Source organism: Acanthochromis polyacanthus, chromosome 10 (genome assembly GCF_021347895.1).
Source record: "Acanthochromis polyacanthus isolate Apoly-LR-REF ecotype Palm Island chromosome 10, KAUST_Apoly_ChrSc, whole genome shotgun sequence".
NCBI classification, from domain to species: domain Eukaryota; kingdom Metazoa; phylum Chordata; class Actinopteri; family Pomacentridae; genus Acanthochromis; species Acanthochromis polyacanthus.
The window spans coordinates 24,899,168-24,924,306 of record NC_067122.1 but is presented as its reverse complement, the minus strand read 5'-3'; the positions used below and the strand labels follow the sequence as shown (position 1 = coordinate 24,924,306).

The following is a 25,139-nucleotide window of genomic DNA, read 5'->3' as shown; positions in this document are numbered from 1 at the left end:
TGTAATCATTAATCCTTTAATATATGAAAGAGGCATGTTTTAATAGAATATACAGTGTAACAGACCATGTCCCACAGTTTTCATTTACAATATCTCTTTACAAGGCCGCCCCCTCAGAGTTGGCAGCTACAAAGTCAACGATAGATTATATGGTTCTGTTTGCTGCAACTAAAAAATAAACTTTCATTTAGAATAACAAGCTATCTTCGCTGCCCTGTTGAATAAAGACATATCTATAGTGGTTTATGTTTGGTTAAATCATCATTTACTGCGTCCCTGTTCTTCATCGAGTAAATCTGTAAAAAAAAAAGTCACCAACGTAACAAAATGTTTTCATAGTCCAAATCACGCTTCTGTTGTAATCAAATGTCACAACCTGGTATGGAGTTGTCCTCACTAATAAGTGTGGTATTGCTGTTAATAGCCTCACAAACAAGTCAGTTATGCCGCTTGTCTGATGTGGCCACCGTGGGCACACCGTGAGGTAAGACGAGTTCACATCTGATGAGCTCATCTTCGCAAAATATAACACGAAAACGAACACCATTAGCCTTCTCGAAACCTTGAAAGGGCTCCCGGGGTACATTATCAGGCACGACGACAGCCACTTGCATAAAAGAAATGTCAAAATCAAATCATTCAAACGTGAACAGTCAAAATAACCCAAACCTGGACAGAAGTGATGATTTTTAATGATATTTAGAAACCATCCACATTTACAGCTGCTGAAGAAAGATTAAAACCCGAGACATTATGGAACTGCTTGTATCTGGTAGTTGAAATGTTTTGTGATTATTAAATGTCGGTCTGCACACACACATTCACACACACACACACACACACACACCTGGAAACAGAAGAAATGGAATGCTCATCTGCTTTTCATGCCCACGACAACACATTTAAAAATGCAAAAGACTAGGATAAAATCTAAAACATGGCTAAATACAGCCTTGAATTCACATTCCTTGACTTCATTTGTGTTGTGCATTGCGCTGCATAAAGGGTAAAGGGAATTTCAAACTGGATGTGGAGCAGTAGGTCCATGCTGATACAGACTTATACATTCATGGTATGCATAAGGCTCCTCCTCGGGAATGATTTAAGTGCCCACGGGGAAAGCGGAGAAATTAAGAAGGTGTTTCATGATGCAAGGCCATTAAGATAAAGGACAAAGCATAATTAGCATTGTTCTCTCCCTTCCGCTTTGCCCTACATTAAAAGGAATACAAAAGCAGGATCACCCAAAGCTGTTAAAACAAACACACGCCAGTAAGTCACCTCTGTAGTCTGCATATTCAAGTCCTGCCAGGCTGCTACTGCAAATTATTATGGCATTATTATCCTTATTACCAAGGTGACTGTCTGATTATTGGCACATCCATCCAAACGCGGCGGTGGCTGCAGAGAGAGAGCAGCGGCGCTTTTCGTTTAAGAGCTGCAGATCTGTAGTGCAGCACAACTGACACTCATGGCCTCCAGATCCTCAGCATCACACAAAAGGTAGCACCTCTCCATTTCATCGTGTCCAACACAGGGTTTCCTTGCATGAGTAAGCAGTTAGGTTATTCTCTCTCTTTAGGGAAAGGTGCGTTTAAAACCCTGAGCAAACACTTCAAATTAAGAGTGGTTTCTGAAAACATTTTTCAGATTTGTTAATGTGTCATTTGCTAATTAATCGCACATTATCTGCTCCAACCCACATGTCAAGAGATTAAACTTGAAACATGTGGAGGAGAAAAAAAAACCTCAGGTTTTATCCAATTCTAGACTCGAGTGGGACGGATTGATTCACAACAGTAAGTGAAATCAAAGGAGCCCACACACGTTTAGAGGAGGAGGATGAAGAAACAAACATGTCATATCAGGCAAATGGAACTTTGGGAGAGGATTCATAAGCAGCGCAAATTGCGTTTTATCCTGTAAATGATTCCGTATTTGGTCGAAAAGAAATCAGTTCTCTCAGATTACTGGAGGCTCTCACTCATTGATTACACCTAAAGTGCTGAAACAAACGAGCTTCTCCTATAGAAACATCCATTTGAACAGAAGTCATTAGGGCTCCATCGCTGCGGTACAGATGTATTGTGCTCCACTGGCGAGGTTCTACTTGTGCATTCGTGACACCTAAATTCAAATGGCGGTTTTGTCTCGCGTCTCTCTTTTTTTTGTGCTTTTTCAAAAGAGCCCAGTGTTTAAAAATACATCAAAATGGCAGGCTCTGAAACGGATGCACTCACATCAGGTAGAGTTTTGAAGAGGGAGCGTGTGGGCGAAAGCAACATGTGACATGTACGCACAGCCGACGATCATACGGTGCCGTTACTGAATGAACTCCTCTACACACGTTTCACAGACAGACTCAGCGAAGCAGGAAAAGTTTTGGTGTAGTTTTCACAGAATAGTAATGCTACTCTTTTTTCATCTTGTGTGTTGCAATTAAAAACATGTTAGCATGTTCGTTTTTTTTGGCTTCATCTATATATCTACAGTGCCCTCCTTTATTATTGGCACCCCTGGTTAAGATGTGTTGAAAGCCTTCAAATAAATTCAATTTTTAGTGCAGAAGCATACTCTCACACTGAAAATTGTACAACAATGTATTATAGGAGATTAGGTGCTGTTTTCTTGGCAAAAGGGGGTTGTACAAAGTTTTAACATCAGGAGTGCTAATAATTGTGGCACACATGATTTGACGTAAAAGAATAATGTGTGATTCTTTCCCCACTGAATAAACACAATTGAATCGAAGGTTGGATTTTCCTCTTTTTTCCCATTTTGGTCCTATATTATTTAGAAAAAAAGATCTGAATTTATTAGAAACTAAAGAACACATCTTAACCAGGGGTGCCAATAATTATGGAGGGTGCTGTACAGATATGTGTGTACATATACATATATATATAAATATAGTATGCACTGTTTCAGTGCTGTGAATAATGCACAAATTTATCAAGTGAACCCAGCTGTATCAGAAACTACATTCACGACAAGATGGAAAGCTTCGAGGGCAACTTATAATGAGAGCCAGCAGTTGTTGTATGATGGAAAATAAAGGGCAACATGAGCCGAGTACAATGTGTAAACTTTAAAACGAACAAATAATCGTGATATTTCCTCAGCCTGCAAAACAAGAAAAACACTGCAGTTTCTTTTTCGAATGCCATCGTGTGAGACTTTTCGTTAAGCTCGATTACTGTACTACATATCAATATCTAGACAAAGTTAAAGCAGCATTCATGTTATATTGAGATTGTTGCTAATTTCAAAAAGGTAACAGCTTGTATTTGCTATTCTATTTTTTAAAAAAAAGTTCCAACCAAAAAGACACAACATTGAATTAAAGATAAAAGCGATACTGTAACATTTTTAATTATTGTTTGATTTCTCAGTTCAACTGGCACTTCCCACATAAAGGGACAATAAATTCACATTTTGGCTATCTAGAAATGCTAATTGCTATTGTTGGCATTCCTAATAAAATCAGAATTGTAGCCAGACAAAACCTTGGCAGTCAGCTCATGGCCAGCTGATATTATTTGGTCTCCATTAGGACTGCTAACAACATCAACAATAAGGAGCTATTTTGCAGTTGACTGATGAGTTAGAGGTAAAACAGGTGCCTGGTGGTCAAACAATAAACCAAGAATATATGAGTCTATAAGAGGAAAAGAAATAAAGGATGAATAAAGGACATCTTCAACAACAGACAAATTCTCTGAAGTGAACGACAAAAATATAAGACAAATGTGGTAGCATAAGTCAAGTAAAAAGGCCCCAAACCAGCAATCCCGTGTGCCTGAAGGGATGCTTAGAGATAAGCAACAATCTCTATCATTAAACTCTTTCCCCTGTGTAGCACAGAGCTACCACCCCAGCCACACCAGGCCATTCCATGTAATACGATACAACATCCTTCAGTGAATCAGGAGATAATACAATCACTACAGGGAAAACAGGCCGACTTTCAAGGAGCTGTCACTGTTTTTCTGCATTAAGTTAGTCCATCTAAATTCAACAGACATGGATGGAAAAAAATAGACATGCTTCTAACCAATGGCAGAAAGCATATATTTTTGGCCAGGCCCTGAGGTATTGGGGGGGGGGGGCAGAAATAACATATACAGAACAGAGAGAAGACAGAAATATCACTGGAAATTAATGGCACTTTTTTTTAAACATTTAAAATTATAATGTTAATCTCCTGTAATGACTCCTAGTTGCAGACATGACCAGCCAGTGTTGAGAGTTTTTTTTTTTTTTCCCCAGTGGTCATAAAAGGTCACGATGGAGAAAAACGACGCAGAGGAATCCGTGCGTTTACTAGCCGGCCGGCCAGCCAGCCATCGTCCTCTGGAGCTGGAAGTGGGAATAAGTGCATTAAAAACAGGCTGTTTTTAGGAGGAGAGGGACAAGGCTCTGTGACAGCATGTCACTTGACCTAAAAAGGAGATTTACTGTCACTTTTCCTTTGTTTTGTTTTGCTTTTTTCTCTTGCTGTTGTTGTCTCTTTCTTTCATCCATGGCTTCCAATCTCCCAGTTGACAGGAGTCGTTGTGCAACTGCGTGCCATAAATATATTTGTCCAAACAACAAAACTCAGTGGAAACAGGGGAAAAAAAGAAGAATCTAACTCTGAAGTAGGCAGGACTGTCCTCCGTATATTTGGGTTAAAATCCCAGCTGAGTGGTAAACAAAGTTTTGACTGGTTTGGGTGGAATCACTTCTTTCCCCCCCCTTCAAGTGTCACTGATAAATGTCTGCACATATGCAACTGTGAGAGTGTGTATGTGCTGCTTAGCTCAGTGGCAAAGAAGACAAGAGTTGTTGGCTCTCCGTCCTCAGCCGGACGGGTCTGTTCGTGTGCTGTGTTGACTTGGCGAGGCTCGACGGGTGGGGCCGCCCCACTTCACTTTTCCTGTCACCAGTTGGCTTTGACAGCTTTGACATCACTCACCAGGTTTTGAGCAAGGCAGATACCGAAAATCTGGACAAGAGCCACACAGGACATCGGGTCATTAGTGCGTTATTCTAATGGAAAGATCACTGAGGATGTTAGTGTCAAAAAAACCCAAAAACTGCTGTAATGCAGGGGGCCGCATGATGTTTGATATTCCCACCACTAGATGGCAATGACTGCATAAAATCAGAACACACATATATACAAACAACTATTTTCAGACAGAGCAGGCTGTTTGTAAGAAGAACTATCTCCAAAAAAGAACCTATTACCTGTAAAAGTGCAATTCCAACAAAGATTCCAGCTACAATTATCAGGTTGTCTTGAAGCCACTTCTCAAACTGCCCCACACAGCCCTTGGTATAGATGTATTTCTGCCGGTCCAGATCCTTTTCACAAAGAAAGACAGATCAGAAGTAGATTAATATTTGGATGGAAGACATATTTTTCTTAACAACTTTAAGTAATCAGCTCTAACAGGAAGGACACTGGCCTTTTGTGTCATTTAAACCAACTACTGAACTCTGGCCTCTGACTAATGCGGGACGAAGCAAAAAAACACAGTGTTTTGCTCGCTGACTCTTTCACTGCTGAAGAAGGCACGAAGACTGTGTGATAGCTGAGTCACAACATGTCAGTGCTGGGACATTATAGAGAATATTCAGGCAGAGTATTGAGTTCCAATGAGGACAGAGTCTAGGCTGAACAAACAGGCAGAAACTATTTCCTGTCACCGGACAGACGGCTGTTTGAGTTGTCAGATTCAGCTGATGATGTACACACTCTATTCAGAGCAGAAAATAAAAAAGTGTATTTTACTGCTGAAATGACACCAAAAAGAGGGAAGAATGAGGGGGCCTCTAAACAATGCTTTCTTTGTTACTCTTCAAGACAAGTCAAGCAGGCAAACCCTTTGTTCTCTTGCAAAACCTGAAAGCTAGCTTTCCGCCAATGAGAGGTAAAGAGAGCCCCTTGGTAGCCAATAAAAAAGCAGGAAACACAATGTTGTTCTGGCTGTGAACTTCCTCTGAAGCTATTTCAGCCCTCCGCCTTTGTTGTGCTTCTGTCCTCCCCATGTCTCCTGCTCTTCCTCTTTCCCACCCTGCACTCCATAAACAGGCTTTGCGGGAACTTACCGCACATCAGTGATAGTTTCAGCAAAATGTCAGCGGTTGGGGCACGAGCACACGAGCACGCAGAAAATTAATTCATACCAACCCTGTGGCAGGTGGTTCACTGTATTGCAGTTCGCCTAGCAACAGCAATCTTTCTGACTGCAGTGCAGTGAGTTGTAACCACCACACCCACACACAGAGGAAAAGGAACGGACTGGCATAACCCACTGAGTCACCAATTACAGAGTGTAGTAAGGTTGCTCTCTAGGCTATAACTGGAGCCTAATTATCCCTGTTAGAAGAACAATCTGTTATTAAGGCAAGAAGCACGCAGAGTAGTCTGTGTGCTTCTTAACCCCATACGCTCTCTGTGTTGCCCATCTGTTTTTAGGTTATACATGTTATCTGGTCGGACATTTTCTTTCTCATTGTGAATGCGAGTGAAGATACTAAAAAATCTCAAACTTGACTGGAGTTGATTGGTATTTCAATGTGAACCCATTTGGTAAAAGTAATCAAGCTCAGTACAAATGAACCCAATTGTTACTCCGCCCTCAGCAACTCAGATCACTTCGACTGTTTCAATCAAACTGCTTTGCAGGTTGTCAGACAATTTGCCCTCAGGTGAAATTTCACTCTGCAGCGTTGCATCATCTTAACCAAAGAGGTTGGCAATCCCTGCCATGCTCCACTTCTGCCGATGACTCAACTGTATGAAAACTGGTTTAAGGTGGTATTAAAATTCTGTTACAGTTGTGTTATTTGAAAACATCTTACATGCCACAGTAGGCTCTGGAGATTTTTAAAAAAAAAAACTGGAGGTTGAAATAAAACAATACAGTTAAGAATACAGAGGCAAGTGGTAGAGAAGTAGTCTAGAAATACCAACCCCTTGAAGGCGAACATCATAACCGCACTGCGTGTTGATGACATCCTCCTGCAAAAAACAAGATACAAAAACATATTTAGTAAATATAGTTTTGGTTTTGAAATACTGACTCTTTGAACTAACAAGTTAATTGAGAAGTAAAATGAACTAACTGCTTTGGAGAGTAACAGTAAAAATATGCAAAATATACAGATGAGATCAACAGCCATGGCTACAAATAACTGTCAAAAAAGTTGAGTTATTCCAGAGCATTTTTAACATCTTTTATCCTCATCTTGACAAATTTCACCCATAATCTGAATTGTATCCGAATGCAAAATACTCTGAATGCTGACTCCAGTTCTGATGTTGCATGACTCCAAGACAGTAAATTCAAATGCAGGTTTTCATACTGATAATGAGACACTCACTGCAGGGTCTTTGACGCAGCAGGAGAAAGGGACTCCGCAGCGTTCCCTACTGGGATTCTGCTCACTGCAGTTGAAGTAGATGTTCTGATTCCAGTCGTCGGGCCCATGTGCTCCACAGCATGACCACTGAGACAGCAGCAACAACGGGACGAGATTACACACAGATTTACTTTCTCTGATCTGGTCTTGAAACGGCTCTTTAGAATCTGGCTCAGGTCAGCTTGGGTGCTTAGCCAGCTTACTGTGGCGACGAGCGACTACAGATAGTGAGACTCAAATCGTCGGACAACAGCGGATCTAATCGCCTTTAGAGTACGTCACGACAGAGCCTGGCATCTACACACAGAAGCCAATTATCTAAACTGCTTCATTCATATAATTAGATAATCATTTGAAGGGAATACAGTCACATTAATCGTGAGATTTACTTCACAGTAGCGGGGGTTGACTCATTCTCCACTCTGCCCGGTACTAGTCTGATTCAGCATCACACTTCAGCATTTGTAAGTTCAGATGAACAATGTTTCATAAGAAGGGAGTGTCTTTTATGCCCAAAAACGCACGCATCTGCTAGTGACACAAGAGTTTCAGTCAGTAGGTGTTGACTCACATATTCCTGGGCGAAGTCGATGAGATTTTGCAAGTCGATATCATCGCGGTAGGCCTTGACGTTATTGTTGATGAAAAAGTTAAGCTGGTCTTTGATCCAGTCTTTAAAGACGAAGGCGAGGATCCCCGCAGTCAGCTCCAAGAAGAAGATCAAACCCAGGAACACGGAAAACTAGAAAAAGTACACGACGCGCACACGGTTATACACACACACACAAACCAAAAACAATACAGTCTGTCATTTCAATCGAGAAACTGGGTGCGCCCAAAGAATGCTTGACTTTTTTTTTTTCCCCGCTACTGTTATTTACAGAATTAAAAGGACAGCTCTGATGTAATGCCTCTGTGCAGGTCTGCTTGTAGGGCCTGTCCTGATTTGCTACTGTAAGTGGGAGAGTGCCAACAAAAGCCGCAGTCCCACGAGTACCATTATATTATCCCTTTACGGTAAATGTAGGCGGAGACGAGGTTAATCATAAATGCACAAAAGCCACATTAGCTCCTCGGCTCTGACGCCCGACTTTCTGCTGCTAATGGACATCGGCTCGAGTTAATAGCTACTCAGAATCGCAGCCAGCAACGAGGCAAATTTGTCTCTGTAAATCACATGTTGTTATCGATACAGCTGATCCCAGATAAACTTTCTAAAACGGTGGTGTTGTGGCTTTGGGCTTTGGGATCATTCTCTGGCTTCTTAGATCAAAGGCAAAAAAAAGTGTAGCTGCAGATAACATCAGTTGGCAGAAAAAAATGCTTCAGTGGATTATAAGGCAGGTGTCTGTGCTCATTGCTGTCTGATGAAACAGGTTTAGTCATGAAATAACACATTCACGCCATATAACCGTCCATAGCATTAAACTCGGGTGAGTCAAAGTGACACCTGCAACACTTGACAGTCTCAGCTCTGGTGTGAACTGCAGATCCAAGGGTGTGAAGTGGATAAAATTGGGGATGAAAATCGGGAGCCGGCTTACAAATTTAAGCAGGAAGGTGTTCTCTCGAAGCGCTCCGATGCAGCCAGCAAAGCCCAGGACGAACATGACCCCTCCTACGACGATGAAGAGCCACACGGGGTCGAAGCCCCCCAGATCTGTGATGGATGACAGATTGGACAGCACGCCCTGAGGGAAAGGACGACAAAAGAGTAGTTAAAATTCAGCCCATAATACTTCCAAAATCAATCTTTCACATCCCTATTACAAGGTCTCAGCAAAATGTCTCACTCTGCAAAAACACACAGCTGACCTTGAAGAGAGCCTGTGATATCAAAGAGAAATAGTGAGAATTTGAATAATGTCACAGCTAAGAGGCCAACCGGGGTTGCTCTGCTCAGAGACGAGGACGTGCAGCTGAAACGTTATTTCATTAGATTGGTATCTATCAAGTGAATGGAATAACAAAACCCCAGGGGGTATTTTGCATACATTTCAGAACAACAGTTTGACTATGACAGCTCTGCACCAACGCCATAAAATGAGTAACTTTAACCGTAGAGGCAAAGTTCAGAGCCTCCATGAAAACATTCACAAACAGACATCTGTCTTTCCTCTCTGCACATCCTGCCCTGCAGCCCCAAAGCCACAGTAAGCCCAACGTGTTTTCCTGTCAATCTCTGCTGTGCAACGTGCCTTACAAAGAGACGTTTCATCTGCAGCCGTTTCCCATTTCTCAAATATATCGTATATTACACCTTGTTGCCACACAATGGGCTCAGGTGATGTCACAGAGCAGTACATAACAAGGAGGTAGAGTTTGTCAAAGCGTTTTCAAATATAATGTGTGTTCTGGTTCATGCACGGCCTTTTCTAAATCCCTCACCCATCATCAAAGGCTATCCCCTAGAAAAGTGAGCACCAGCTCTCGGATTTGACATCCTGTTTGCTTCTCACATACAAAGCACATGTCAGACACTCGCAGCTAAAGCTGAGAAAGCTGAAATCTCATACTGCTTAAGCTAATCTCCCTCTGCTTCGACCAAGGAGAAAACTATAGGAGCAGGGCAATACTGCATTCTTGTGTTTTTATGGCACTGGTGCAAAATAAACTGCCTTCATTTGAATTTTAGCATGAGGCCCTGAAACAACAATGTAGTCTGGCTGCGCGCAGTGGGCTTGAAACTAATCATCTTAGTCACTGAGACCCAAACTCACCATTACGCCTTTCCAGCAACCACTATTCATCAGTCGGCCTAATCCTTTTAAATTATTCACGCTGTTCCACAAAGGTACTCGAGTGCAGGCCTATTTGCACAGAGTTCATGGCCAGACGTTACTAATCAGAACATGCCTCCACGCTGGTGCAGCATTTACCGAACCGACTGGTACAATATCTTGCTAATTAAAGAACAAATTGAGTGTTAACTCGATTGGAAGAACTTTTTGAATGTTGCTCTGATTCACTGCACACGGGAGGTTAATGGCAAAACCTGACCTTTGCAGCCTGCACAGTTTGGACAGTAAACTGGGGCTAGTTTCCATGCACACGAGATCCAATTCATCTACTGATAGGCTCTCTTACAACACAAGACATTCAATTTCTGATGGCTGCAAGTCAAATGAGTTTGTAATTTCAGCCTTGTGGCTTCTTATTAGTAGCCACAGCTATTTGTAGCTCTAATTCACCTACTGGAAAAACAATTTGACCATTAGCTAGACACTGGCACAACAAAACTTAGTTAAACATTATACTGGAGCTGCAACAGCATAATACATTTCCTAAGGATGTTTTTATCAGCGCCATTATCAGGTCATATGCCTTTAAGTGCTACAAAGTGTTACAGGAATGGTGCTTCTATTTTTCACACCACTTTTCTCAAAGGTGCTGTCCACATCGAAACTCTTTCCTGCAAATCATACTGCCAGCTTATTACGGCCAGAATATCTGGAAGAATTTTTGCTATGCTGCTGTGTGTGTGTGTGTGTGTGTGTGTGTGTGTGTGTGTGTGTGTGTGTGTGTGTGTGTGTGTGTGTGTGTGTGTGTGTTTATACATACCTTCTCCGCCCATGCCCACAGGCCTATGGCCAAGAATGCTGCTCCTACTAACTGTAAGACAAAGCACAGAGAAGAGGCTGCTCTGTGAGATAGAAAGCAACAGTACCCAATGTGTTACCCACAGTAACACATTTAAATTCATGGAATAGCATGAAAGAGTTGTGACTAAATAGCATCAAACAATGTTAACGACAGAGGAAACATCTGCAGCTGTAGATTTACAGTGGATCAACAAAAGTTTCTTCTATCAGGACTGTTGCGGGTGTGGTATGATTTACAGAGGTGTCTCCCTGACAACATATGCAAACAGCACAACTATCTTCACAGTCATATCTTTATTTTGTTAACTTTGATCCACGGTAATCCATGACATCATCTTTTCCCTGCGTAGTCATGCAGAGAGGAGCACAGACAAACAAATACAGACACTTCTTATTTCAAACTGCCAGCGTTCCTCTTCAGGCCCTACCACCTATTGAAAGAAGCTAACTGGCTTTTAGAGTCTTTTAGTAAAACTGAGCGTTCAGAGGATGTCTTTCAACTTGATGTGGACAAAGTGAATGATTGCATCTGCAGGTTACTCCAGGTTAGGGACATTGCATTGGGCAGCTTAAGAGGTTTGAGGATCTGAATCATTGAGAGTTAAGTGAAAATCCCTCCGGTTTTAGCCTCCCATCCTAGCAAAGGATGAATGCAGGACTCAGGGTTTAAACATGCCAAAAAGGCAATAGGTGATTGCTAGAAACACCAACATTTTCAGACCATCCTATGCAGAGATACTAAATTAGACAAAAACAACAGCAGACTTGAGGAAAACACAAATTAGACTGGATGTCAAAATATTCATCAGTTTCTGGTAGTGTGGGTTTATTCATATAATGTTGTTGTCTAATCAACTGCTTAGCTGCCACAACATGTCATTCATAACAGATTTAGAGTGGCAATGAACTGAACTGAGACACACTCATATGGCAGACGCTGGAATATAATAGCTCCATTGAAATTGTGTTATATCATTTTCTTGGGAAGCTGATTAAATCCGGGTAAGCAGGTAAACTGATGGCAACCCTTTAACAAAACACACAAGACCAGCAGCGTGACAGAAAGCCAAACAACAACAGTGAGGGGTGCTGCCGGGTCACCCTGATGGTTACATAAGCGGCTGTAGTGGAGGGTGGAGGGTGTGGTGGTTTTAACGGCGAAGTGGCATGCAGGAGGTGTCCAGGTAAGCAGGTGGACATCACGTTAAGGAGATTAGACTGAAAGAGCAAGAGTGTCTCAGCATTCAGCCTCTGATTGCGAGTAATCCCTGAAGATTAGAGAAAACAAAGAAACTGCCACAAAGGAAACAACTCTCATTTTGCAGCATGAAACTGCAATTACAACACCATCCAATGTATAAGGTTACAAAGTCGTGCTCAAAGCATTAGCAGGGCACCAGACTGCAACCAAAATTACTGCAGAGAGTGCGGGAGTTAAAATTACAAGTGGTCACATTCTGCTACAGGCACAGGAAGCTAGTCTAGAAGCCAGAAGTAGTACTTCTATGACTTTGATGTATCGTGGTATTTACACTGAAAAATACGGTGCTCTCATGAAATGCGGAGCGCACCTAAATGCGCTGGTTATTTTCACTCACAGAAAAGACCGCATGCCCTAATTTATGTCTTTTTAGTGTCATTTTTGGCCACACACCTGTCTGAAGACTGCAGCTACCAAGAAGCAGCCGCCGCAGCCTGTAATGTGGGGCGTTAGAGAACAATGGTAAATTGTCGCGTCTATCAATAAACAAATGTTCAGCAAGTGATGCGTTTTGCCCGTGACAAGGTGGGAGGTGCAACCAAATGAGAAAGTTAGTCGGGAGCCCTGCATTAGAGATAATTACCAATTCATCCTTTAAAATCAAAGAAAAATGTGAACATCAGTTCATCAACGTGAAAAAAAGTACAACTATAAGACAGACTGAATTTTTGACACCAATTCTAGGGAGTTATAAATTCAGGGATGGGATCAGCAAGTTCTGATTCTAGCGGAAAGTTGTTGGGGGGGGTGTGGCGGCGGCGGCGGCGGCGCGGCGACTTCCAATCGCTGGGCCGTTTACAATCGTCATTAACAAGCTATCGTTAATGTCGTTAGCATCGCGCAGGAGTATCAGCGACAATAAAGTGTTCAAACTTGAAATGAAATCCGCGGTAAATTCCCATCCCTGAAAAAAAGCGGAATTCCGCGAATTCGCGGAAAAATCACATCCCTGTAAATTCTGATATCGATATATCAGCCCATAATGTTTGCACATATTGTACTGAAAAGAGAAAATGATAAAGTATTTGTTAATTAACTTGGCTGTGATGTATTTTACAAACTAGCTAGCAACTTGTGAAGACAAAGCTTGACTCTGCACCATCATCTGCTCAACTGTGATGAATTCTCTGCTGCATGTGCTGCACACTTTTGAGAGTACTGTAAAGAATAGAGTCAGAGCTTTAGGACAGTTTAGGGTGATACATTTTTTAAAACTCCCCCAGCACCCTTTTCTGTATTATGCTCTGTAAAATATATATATTGGACAACATATACACCGATACAGAAATATGTGTGACAGGTCTGGGTTTGAATAACTATAATTCGATGCACCTCAGTCAAGATTGACCTCAATCATATAGTGTTACTACCTGAATCTATGCTTGTATGACAGTTACTTGATTTTTCCACTACACTGAAATGTCAGTACAACTTTAGTTAAAACTTGAACTTTGTCAGTATTACCACCAGGACTTTATAACCCAAAAAAACATTTTTTAACTTTGCTGGAAAAAGAAGCAAATGTTGATGCTTTGTGTTAAACCACTGTGTTCTTTCCATCGCTCAATAACCAAATCATCATGTTCTCTCTGACAATTCGCTCAAACTCTATGTGAAATGTGAGTTTGCCATGTCTCTAAACCGTCCAACTGTCTGCTGGGGCTGCATAATACGTAGTTTCAGCATCGACACTGCAATGTGTGCATGCACAACAGATGTAATAGACAAATGCGAAGTGGCTCAAATTCACTCAAGCACATCATGTTGCAACATTTTTTTACTGCTCGATACAAAAAGAACACGTGGTTCTCATTTTCCATGACTAATCTACAAGAGGAGTCTGTTTGAAAGAACATAAATTACTACGATTTAGGGGTTCTTGGATAAACTGAGGGTTTTTCTTCATTTTGAAGGCAGTTTGTTGATATGCAAGCTAGATATGTGCACAGCAATGTGAGAGAGGAGCAGGAGGGAAACACTGAAAAGAAAGATTTGGTTGCAAAAAAGAAAAGTAACATCAGTTTTCAGGCTGCACAATTAATGGAATATGTATATACATGTTCATCATGATTTTGGCTTCCCACAATTAACCCTTTGCGCTTCAGTGCGCTTCAGTGTCCCGCCGGCGGTACACTTACTAATTTGCATAGGAATTTCAAGAATGTCTGACGGCTGCAAACGCGATTATACAAACACTATACGCCGATGGAAAGCTTAGATTCTCATGAATCCGCCGGTATAAACCACTTTCAGATGCGATTACCACAGCGGGTGAGAAAAACACATTTGTCCGACAAAAACGAATATTCATCCATCCGTTCTCTATACACGGCTTCAACGCACACAGCGCGACTCACATTTCCGGGTTCATTATTACACACAGAAAAAAAGATTCCACAAAAAACGGCCATAATCCAACCTTTTACATCCAGACAACACAAGCCAATAAACTATTTTGTCCAAAACATGTCCTGAAGTCGGTATAAAATCCACGAATCGGTCGTTTTCAAGGAAATGCACCTCGCGATGCGCGTCCAATATTCCCCGTATTTTTCATAATTTTTTTATTTAAAAATAGAATATTAGCGATTTTTTTGTACTGAAAACGGCTGGAATTGACTGCAGCTTAAAGGGTTAAATGAATTTGATCGACTGTGATATTGACATTTAAAATGCTCCACTCTCAGAAAACAGCCCCTGTACATAAAATCACTTGGTTTCAACTTCGACAAATCATTCATTTTCAATATTCCCCATTTTATTGTTTTCAAAGTCATTCTTGATCACAGATGTCCGAGTTGCCGCGTTGCAGTAACTGAGTAGATAGTAGAGGCTTCTCTGTGCAAAACCCCCATAAAATTGTCTCAAGCATTCTATGAGCACTTCTTTCCAAATAAAGCTATTGAAGTCGTCTTGTGAAAATTCTTGTATGTTTAATACTGACTATTAGGGCTGGGCGATAAATCGAATTAATTCGATTAATTTGCGTTTTTAAAACCCGACGATTTGAAAATTGGCGAAATCGGAAAATCGAGGCGAGCTTAAATATATAACAATACATATTCTTCTTCTGCCTTTCACGACTTGTGCACTGGCGTTTGCTTCCGCCTCTCATCTCCTTCCGCCAAAACACTCACACCCCCGTCATGGCGGACACAACAGCAGACGAAGAGTTGGTCGCGAGAAAAGGGCCTCATGTTACATCGATTATATGGAAGTGGTTCGGCTTTGACCAGACTGACATAGAGCAAACTACAGTCATGTGCAAGGTTTGCAAAAGTACTGTGAAAACGAAGAGTAGCAGCACAACTAAGCTCTTTCAGCACCTCCGGCAGAGGCATCCTAAAGAATGGGAAAAGTGCCCGCAGGTACGGGGTGCGGTATGGCTCGCACTAGCCATAGCAAACAGACCGCAAAGAAACAACAAAAAAATCGATAAAAAAATCGTAATCGTCCAAGATGACTAAAAAAACAAAAAAAAACAAATCAAGATTTTATTTTTTGGCCATATCGCCCAGCCCTACACTGTAGATATTTTGTTTGACAGCGAAAGACATGAACAGACATATGACAGTGACGCTCAAAGGGCGCACTGTCCAAGGCAATTTCATGCCAAACAGAACTTTGCATATCAAACAGTTCAAGATAAATTCAGAGGTCATTACACACCTTACTGGCGATTTTATGCAAATTACAAGCACTTAAAATGAAGAAATTTTGCTACATAAATACTCAAATCATCAATTATGAGACGTCCTGGTGGGTCAGCACATCCCACACTCTTCTCATCTGTCCTGTTGTTTTTCTACTGTGAAGTATCCAATAAAGCAGAAAGAAAAACCATGGCCTCTTCACTGTGGTGCCTCTAAAAGTGAAACACCAGACACCAGGAAAATACTTGTGTTGTATTGCCAATTTTGTTATTACTTCCGGTCAAGAGTACTCTAATGCATGTCAACTTGTATTTTCTCCTGACACAGCTTGAAGTGACCTTGAAGGCAGCATTAAGTGAGACAGCCATGGAGGTATCCATGCCTGGTGGCCTGTCATTTTGGCTTACTATTTCTTCCACCGTTTCTCATTTCTCTTTCAGAGTCACTGTCGGAGGAGGACAGAATGCTGAACAAAACCACAATCAATCAAGACACTTGACTAGATCTGCTCACTAATATTCAACCCAACATTGGACAAAAAGGAGAGTCCTAGTAGAAGCCTGATTAGTCATTTGGTGGTATATTATTCTCTACGTGGCTGGTGTCTGCAGTTATTGGATACAACTCCCACATGTTGGGAAGGACATCCAAAGTGTGGAATAATTTCAGAGGGTAAAGGACGACCCCAACAAGGTGGCATGCAAACTTGGGGCTTCTGCCAGAAAAGTTGTTAGGCTCGGCAGCTGGAACTGGCTCATGGGCCAAGTCCTGGAAGACATATTCAGCACGCTTTCATGCATACCCCAAATGGCAGTCACACTGAGAGGGCAGGTAAAGAAACAGACAGGGCCGGTAAAAACTTTATGGATTTTTTGACGCTCCACCACACCACCGAAGCAGCAGCCAAGTGTCTTTTTTGACAGAGGGCCGGTACGGGCCAACAACAGACTGATGGCAGCATTAGGATGGGGTCCTATAGTTTCTGTGATAAATTACCAAGGAGGAGGTGCTCGCCAGCTGCGCTTTGTCGACCCAAGATGCACTAGAGTATTACGCTTATTAACAAAATGTTCAGTCTTCTTGTTGGTTTGTCCCGACACATTCAGAATCATTGCGACTTTTGCAGGTGTTGCTGTGGCTCACAAAATCTATATTTTAAGGGCATTTTTAGCTGCAGTTTTGTATTTCTCTGTAATGTGGCACTATGTAAACAATGTTAGCCTAATATTCACTCTCCACCAACAACTGATCAACTTGGAAAGTTTGTTTGGCCCGAGGCTTGACCTACAGTATTGTGAAGCATCTGCTACTATGTAAACCAAACACATAATATAATCTTGTAAGCCATATTGCGATAACCCATCTACATGCTTTTGCTTTTTGCATTCTAAACCCTATCTGCAAATCAAACTTCCCCCATGGCACAATGTGGTTTGAACTGAAGGGATTTTGACTCAATGAGTACATTGATGCTGAACATTCCTTTGCAGTGCTCGCACAACTTCCATTATGTCTAACTTTAGTGTAATGTGGGCAACCAAGGCCAAATTCAGGTGTGTGTTAGTGAAAAACACTACTTGCGTTAAACTCTGTCAACACCACTCTGACACAAAAGGCTCGAGGGGCGCTCAGTGTTTTCACAGAGCAGTAGTAGGTAAACACAAAGTGAATAATAAGCTCAATATGCAAAAGTTTATCTCTCAACAGTTATGCAAATAAATTTTAAAAAGCAAAGAACTGTGTAGATTGCTTCTATTTGGGCGCAAGGTTTTTCAGAAGTACTTAGGATCTCTACAGCTAATCTCACTTGCTCTTTCTTCTCATTATTGTTATCCTATCTAATCCATATGCGTTATCACTGTACTTCAATATTTTATCGCAGAGCAAACAAAATCTTGAACTAAATGTCCTTATATGTGCCTTCTTATTCAAATCAAGGTTTTTCCCCTGTCAAGGGTTGCTGTAAGACATGTGTGTTCCAGAGCAAGGTTTTCCTCTCCATGTAGACCGAGAGATTATCAACACTTGAGAAGATGCCTCCTTAAGCCAGCTGATCCCATTAACCTCAACTAACTAGCAGCACAAATCAGGCTCTTCACTTCCTGGACACACAAACACAAATGCTCAGGGTATAGATTTACTCAAGCGTGACTGCCCTTTCAATGGCCCCCGAAAAAAAAAAAAAACGGAATATCTAATGTGTCTGACTGTGGGAACGCAGTCATTCATGATGGGATGATATCAACGGCACTGCCAGCAGGGTGATTAGATTGTTAAGCTCATCCAACTCCTCAGCAAGGGAGCACTTGCAGGTATTTTGTACTTTCCACCTGAGGTCAGATTTAGGTTTAAAATACATCAGACTAGGAAATAGGGAAGTCATAAGAGTCCATATGAAAATTTGCAAAACACAACAGCACATATTTTCTACTGCTCGGAAAGCACCACAGCCAACATCTCCGGAATAATGCCAGCAAGTGCAGGTGGAGGTTGTGCAACAGGTAGCCTATGACTCGTGTGGAAAAAAACACCTCAACAGTTGAGATCGAAAATATTTAGTGTTTGAGTCGATGAGCAGGGAAAAGTTAAAGACAAAGTCGATAAGGGAGGAAACACTTTAACTTATCAAAGTAGCTCAAAGGCGATCATTCTGATGTGGACACACACAGACTTTCCAGCTCAGAAACGTTCATTTGTTGCTTCAAATTAGCAACAATCGTATCAGGCCAATGTAGCTGTAGCTCATGATGTGTGTTGGGTGCCACTAATACCAAAGGTACTTTACAGACATTTCCGTAGTCTGTCACCTTATAGCGATGTGTGTGTGGTAGCATACTCTATACAGCAGCCTCTGTGGTTTCCCCAATGATTTTTTCGCAGTATCAGCATGAAGAGGATGCTGAGTAGCATATCTGAAACTTCTCTGCTGCTCAGAAAATGTGGCAAAAAAAATATTCGCACAAGAAAACAATTACTTTTTAAACACAGCATTGCTTGAAGGTTACGTTCCACCCTTTTTTCATATGTTTACTGCATGGAGCCTATTTGTTATTATGTGCATTCCTTTTTTCATGTGTGAGGCCGCTGCACTGCAGTTGAGATGCTATGCCTTCATAAGTAATGTTTTTTTTTTCTCGGTATGGTTTAAATAGCAGTAATGTCATGATTACCTGAAAGTTAATTTTTCAAATAAAAACTGAAGTCAAAATACTTTCATTACAGTCTTTTTTTTGGAGTGGTATCAAAATCGGCATGGCTAATCATAGATTTTCTGTGGTTTTGGCACCAACTACCAAATTACAGACACTGTGACATGCCTACTAGAAAACACTAAAAACTCAGACTATAATCAAGAAACATTTATGCTCTGTTCAGAGACATTACTGAGAAAAATTCCCCTGTGAGTGGACTCTCCCTCTCTGTACACATTTTAGTTGATATCTGTGGAAAAAGGCAAATACTGCTGAACACAAAACACACAGGAGTAGAAGGAAAAAGAGCTGTTATCTCGGTATCTTGTCCTACATAGAGACATTAATTGTATTCAGGAGGTTCATCATGCTTTGGCTGTAATTACAATTTTTTTTTTCAATTATACTGCAGATTATTGGAGATCAATTCACCACAAAAAGACTGTACGCTCCTATTTGTCAAAGAAAAGACAGAGCAGAAGTCTACTATGGCGCTTTCTCTCAATGCAAACCAGACACGTGAGTCCTTGACTAACCCTCAGTGCAGCTCGAGCGGTGTGACCCCAAATAACTGCATTCACACCTGGCTCTTTGCAGCTGTCCACCTGCGATGTGGTCATCCAATGTGTATTTTAGCGTCAATTGTGCGCAGTCACTTAGAACTGTAGCTGGCTAATAACACTCAGACAGCATCCAACCAACTCAGCAACTTGGGTTACAGCTTAACAAGCTCTTAATTACAGCATGCCGAGCTTCCAAACATTTCAGCAGCTCGGGCAGAAAATGTGATTAATTAAGTGGATGTGAGGAATGTGTCTATTCTAAGGACGAGAGAAGGTGTGTTGTTCTTGGGTGAGAGTGTCTGGCTGTCAACAGCAAGCTCGGGTGTTGGAGGAATTCGCGCAGAAAAGAGGCACTAGGCTGTATTGCTTCATTCTGTTGACAATATTTACGGCCGTACAAGCATTTTGTCTCAATTTAGGCAGCGTTTTAAAGGCTGACACGATCACTATGGGAAAGACAAATGGGTTGATTTGTGGAGAATAAACCCCATCTCTCTCCATTTCTGCAATGCTCCGGCTTGTCTGTCAAATCCAGTTCCGCAGAACACAACAAGAGCAGAACATCTTCTAGTGATTATTAACGGAAACAGCCAACGAGCTGGAACTTGTTCCATAGTTTCACACAGAGCTCAGACACAGGACTGTGTCTCACAGTCTGAAAGAACACAATATGAGTTAGACACAACACTATATGCCCTATGACTCAATATTTCCTGGTTGATCATTCAGTCCAATTGAGTTGCAACCCACTCTATTTGTGAGACCAATTGTAAGTTGTATTTGTGCCTGTAAACTTTGGCTCCTGTGGCATATTTGTCAGTTCTTATTACCTGCGATTTAATAAAAAAATACCACGACAGATGGTGTAATCACATACATTTTGAAACGGGGTGTTGAGAAATGAGGAGGCGGTGACGAAAGGAACAATTCGCATGTGGATCTCGTGTACCTGATGACTCCAACAGACCAAGCATATGACGGGCAAAAAAAGGACGATCACACCCGTTCACCCCCTTTGCTCCCCTCCATCACCCTCTTTATGCTTTTGTGGGTGTGTGAGGGGAGAGAAACAATGCCGTCCCGCAGAGCCCGGGCGCTATAGTCGTGAAAGGGATGCTTGAAAAGAGGAGGGCTGGGCTGCATTCATGCCGTGTGGCCTTTTCCTTACAACTGCGTGTGGGAAGACCCTCTGGGGCACAGACACGCCATTCCTTCACCCACGGACATTATACTTCAGCAGCCGCACAGAGGCGACGCAGACGGCAGAGGAGGGAGGGATGAGGGAGTCTGAACAGAGAAACTTTTCAGACTGAGGAGTGATGAAGACGGAGGGGGGCTGTTGGTAAAGGGGACGTGGGATTACTTGCCATGGCCCAAACAATACAAATCATGTCATTTCTCAGACTCAACGGTACCAACACATGTCAGACCAGGATCCACTCCAACAGAAACCCAAACCACCATCAGATGTTTGTTTACACTTCCAGAAACTTTAAAGCAATTGAAATGAAATGAAAGAAAAAGCGGCCAACAGACTAACAGAGTAAAGAACAAGTAGAGGCATGAAAAAAGAAATGAAAGTTAATACTGTCAATTGGTACAAAGAATACTAACTTTAAAAGTGTTTTGAAGGCCGAATCACATCACACATGAACGCTGTCCAACGTTTAAAAATAATTGAACACTTTCTCAACTAGTTCAATCAAGGTAATATGCAAATATGTTACACAAGACACCATAGACAGGCAACTAAACCAGAACACGAAAAACACATTGATAAATAAAAATGAATAATAATGCCATACATTATTTAAACAATTCTATCTAATTAAAAACATTCACTAATGACACATTAGTATCATTCATTTAAGGACAGTTTTCCAACACCAACCGTCCCAACGTTAAGCTAACTTCAGCAGAATATTTAATGTTACTTCTAATTAGCAATATCAGCGTTGTTTTTTACACAAAACAGAGAAATAAAAGACACAACAACTACGTGAACTTACCCAGAATATAATGTTGAATCCAAATAAGAAGTATTTCACGCAGCAGCTGACTTCGGCTCCTTTAAAATGATGGTGTTTTCTACTCATTCTTCCAAGGATAGTGGAGGCTAACTGGCAAGCTAGGTAACTACTACGACTGGTACTTCAAAAGCTCAGCCAAAGCTACACTTCTTGAAAGACTAAAATCGAGGTTAGCTGGCTCCATTAGCCAAACAATCCAGACTTTACTCTCCGGACAGCGCTGAGTCTGTTAAATCAAACATGTGTGGCTAATTATCCCCTTCTTTCTCGCGTTAACCATTAGCTTGCTAGGCCAGCTAGCTCGCAACTTCTACAGTTAGCATTAGCGGCTAACAACAACAAATCCAGGGCCACTTAACTAAAGGCACAGACATTCATCTGCAGTTGAGTCGATGTCCAAGTTGCCTGGCGTCGGTTTCGCTGCAAACACCCAAAGATCGAGATAAAACTGGTGTTTTTTTTTTCTTCAGCTAAACCTCCCTAATGTTGTCTGTGTTACTGCCCCGTCGCTTGTAGTCTTCATCCTTGTTGTTTTGTGCTGTAAAACAAGCCCCTGCTGTCAAACCAGAAAACCACTGCGCTGCCTTTCGCCCTTTTCACCTCAAGAGCGGCCTCTTGTGTCTCAATGAAGGTTTTCACTGAATTAACAGCAAAACAAAGAGTAATAGTAGAGTATCATAATGTTACCCATTCAGCTTGATCACACAGAGAATAAATGATACACATGTGTAACAGGAACTGCTAAGGATTATTATTTAATTCAGGAAAAAATGTGGGAAATTATCTGCAGAAGTATTTTATTCACATGGCATGCAAGCCACGTTGTTTATGTCACTATCTACAACAATTCGGCTGTATTTACCACCTTAACATATGCTATTTCAAAGATTAGTTATGCAAAAATATAACAAGAAGAGTTGTGAATAAGACACTGTGTGTGCAGCTGTCTTGCATATCCTTTGAATGTAATATGTGTGACACAGAGATGTCACCTTTTCCCCCAAAGAAACAGCAGTGCAGACGAATGTTAGACAGCACCCAGATTATGAGTCTGCACAGTGCTAACAACATTACTGTGAGTGGCTTTTTGACATAGGTTTTTTGTCATCTCAAGTTTTTAGTTTGAAATATCTGACATGTCCCAGACAGAGATAGTCCATAAAAAGGAATTTTCTACTTAACATTTATTACTTGAAAAATAATAGTTTTAATTGTTTGTTCATTTTTTAATTAAAAAACAATCAAATATTATTAACAAAGCATGCATAGTTATGCAAAATCAAACACTGTGGCATTATAATTTATGACTATTATTACTTATGTCAGTGCTTTGCTGTCATGACATGTTAAAATGCCTGTGGAGTTTTGAATAGGAATGACATGCAAATGACATGCAAATAGAGGACACAAAAGAGCAATTTACTTTTTTGAAAACTGTATTTTCTCATTTTATTGCTTTGATAAGTTATTTCGAAAGAAAATAGGTAACACCACAGAATATATGAAATTCTTTGAAGTGTTTTTGATTAGTTGTACAAACTTTGTTCAAACGGAGCTGCTTTATTTGAACTTCTGTCTGGAGTCCTACAGATGGCAGTCTATGAACCTGTGATGAATATGGCCTTAGTTTCCTTTTTTTCTCCCCCCTGGGTGTTGCTGTTTGGGAAATGCCAGTCCCCTAACTATCACCACAAATATGCAATATGTAGCACTGGCAGTGAACACAACAGAAGACTGTAAAACCAACAGAATACGCTTGCAAATGTGGTGGTCGCTGTTACATATGTAATTGCAGTGGACAATAAACAACTTGTGACAAAATGCATGTGTAAGTGGCATGTAAGTACATGTAAATTATATATTAAAGCTAATTATTTTTGATTTATTACTTTGTATTAGAGGCTTCTTAATATGTCTAAAAACAGAAGCTCATTCCAAGTATTAAACTGCATCAGAATACATTTATTACATCGTCATGCAATTTTAATGGAGGGGCAGTTAATGTTCTTTAAGAGGCCAGATGAAATATGAATCCCTGTTTAGGTGGCACCGTACAGGGTTACTGTAGCCTTGCATATGTTGTTCACCTTAATGCTCCAAGTTCACTGTGAGGGCAAATTTAATAAGTAACGTAAGCAATAATTTAACTGTATAAATGTTAATTTCTTGTATGTGAATTATTGTGGATCCCATGACCCAGTTCACATTTTATTTAGATGTCTATATTTACTACCAGTCAGAAGTTTGGACACACCTTTTCATTTAATGATTTTTATTTATTTTTCATGACTATTTACATTGTAGATTCTCACCGAAGGCATCAAACTAGATTCTTTAGATTCTTCAAAATAGTCACCCTTTGCTTTGAGTACTGCTTTGTACACTCTTGCCATTTTCTGGATGAGCTTCATGAGGTCATTACCTGAAATGGTTTTCCAGCAGTCTTGAAGGAGTTCCCAGAGATGCTTTTGAGCACTTTTTGGCCCTTTTGCCTTCACTCTGTGGTCCATCTCATCCCAAATCATCTCCATTGGGTTTAGGTCAGGTGACTGTGGAGGCCAGGTCATTGGACGCAGCACTCCATCACTTCACTTTGTGATGAAACAGCCCTTACACAGCCTGGAGGTGTGTTTGGGGTCATTGTCCTGTTGAAAAATATATGATGGTCCAACTAAACACAAACCGGACGGGACAGTGTGCCTTCAGTTTTAAATAAATCCTCAAATAGTGTCACCAGCAAAGCACCCCCACACCATCACACCTTCTCCTCCATGCTTTATCCTCTGTATACATCTGACTTCAAATACAGCACCGAGTCCTGCCACATTCAGAAATACTCTGATGACACTGCTATTGTGGCATGTATCAGAAATGGACATGAAGCTGAATACAGAGATCTGATAAGTGCCTTCAGTGACTGGAGTCACAAAAACTGCCTGCTACTCAACGCCTCAAAGACAAAGGAAATGATCATCGATTTCTGCAGATCCAAACCCCCTCTTCAGCCAGTGAACACTTGTGGCGTGGACATCGAGATGGTGACATCATATAAATATTTAGGTGTCCACCTTGATAATAAGTTGGACTGGTCTACAAACGTAGACTTCATCTACAAAAAGGGCCAGAGCCGACTTCATTGCCTCAGAAAACTTCGATCACTGGACATCTGCAGTAAGATGCTGCAGATGTTTTATCAGTCTGTGGTAGCAAGTGTCCTGTTTTATGCTGCAGTCTGCTGGGAAGGCAGTATAAAAAACAAGGATGCAAGGCGTCTGAACAAACTGATTAAAAAAAGCTGGCTCTGTGGTTGGAATCACATTGAACACACTGGAGGATGAGGTGCAGAGACGAGCACTGAGCAAGATGGAGGCCATTCTGACAAACATGGATCATCCACTTCACATCTGCCTCAATGAACAACATAAC

The 25,139-nt window shown here is 41.2% G+C and overlaps 1 protein-coding gene across 1 annotated transcript; it reads right to left on the bottom strand.

Annotated features, from left to right (window-relative positions):
- tspan17 (tetraspanin 17) lies at positions 1-22,341 on the bottom strand. The gene is made up of 8 exons (XM_022195673.2): positions 21,693-22,341; positions 10,975-11,025; positions 8,958-9,104; positions 7,985-8,155; positions 7,375-7,500; positions 6,965-7,012; positions 5,233-5,349; positions 1-4,987 (listed from the first exon to the last, which is right to left on the bottom strand). Exons 1-8 carry the CDS (start codon positions 21,777-21,779, stop codon positions 4,922-4,924), a joined length of 813 nt encoding a protein of 270 aa, XP_022051365.1. The 5' UTR covers positions 21,780-22,341; the 3' UTR covers positions 1-4,921.
- Positions 22,342-25,139: the final 2,798 nt, after the last annotated feature.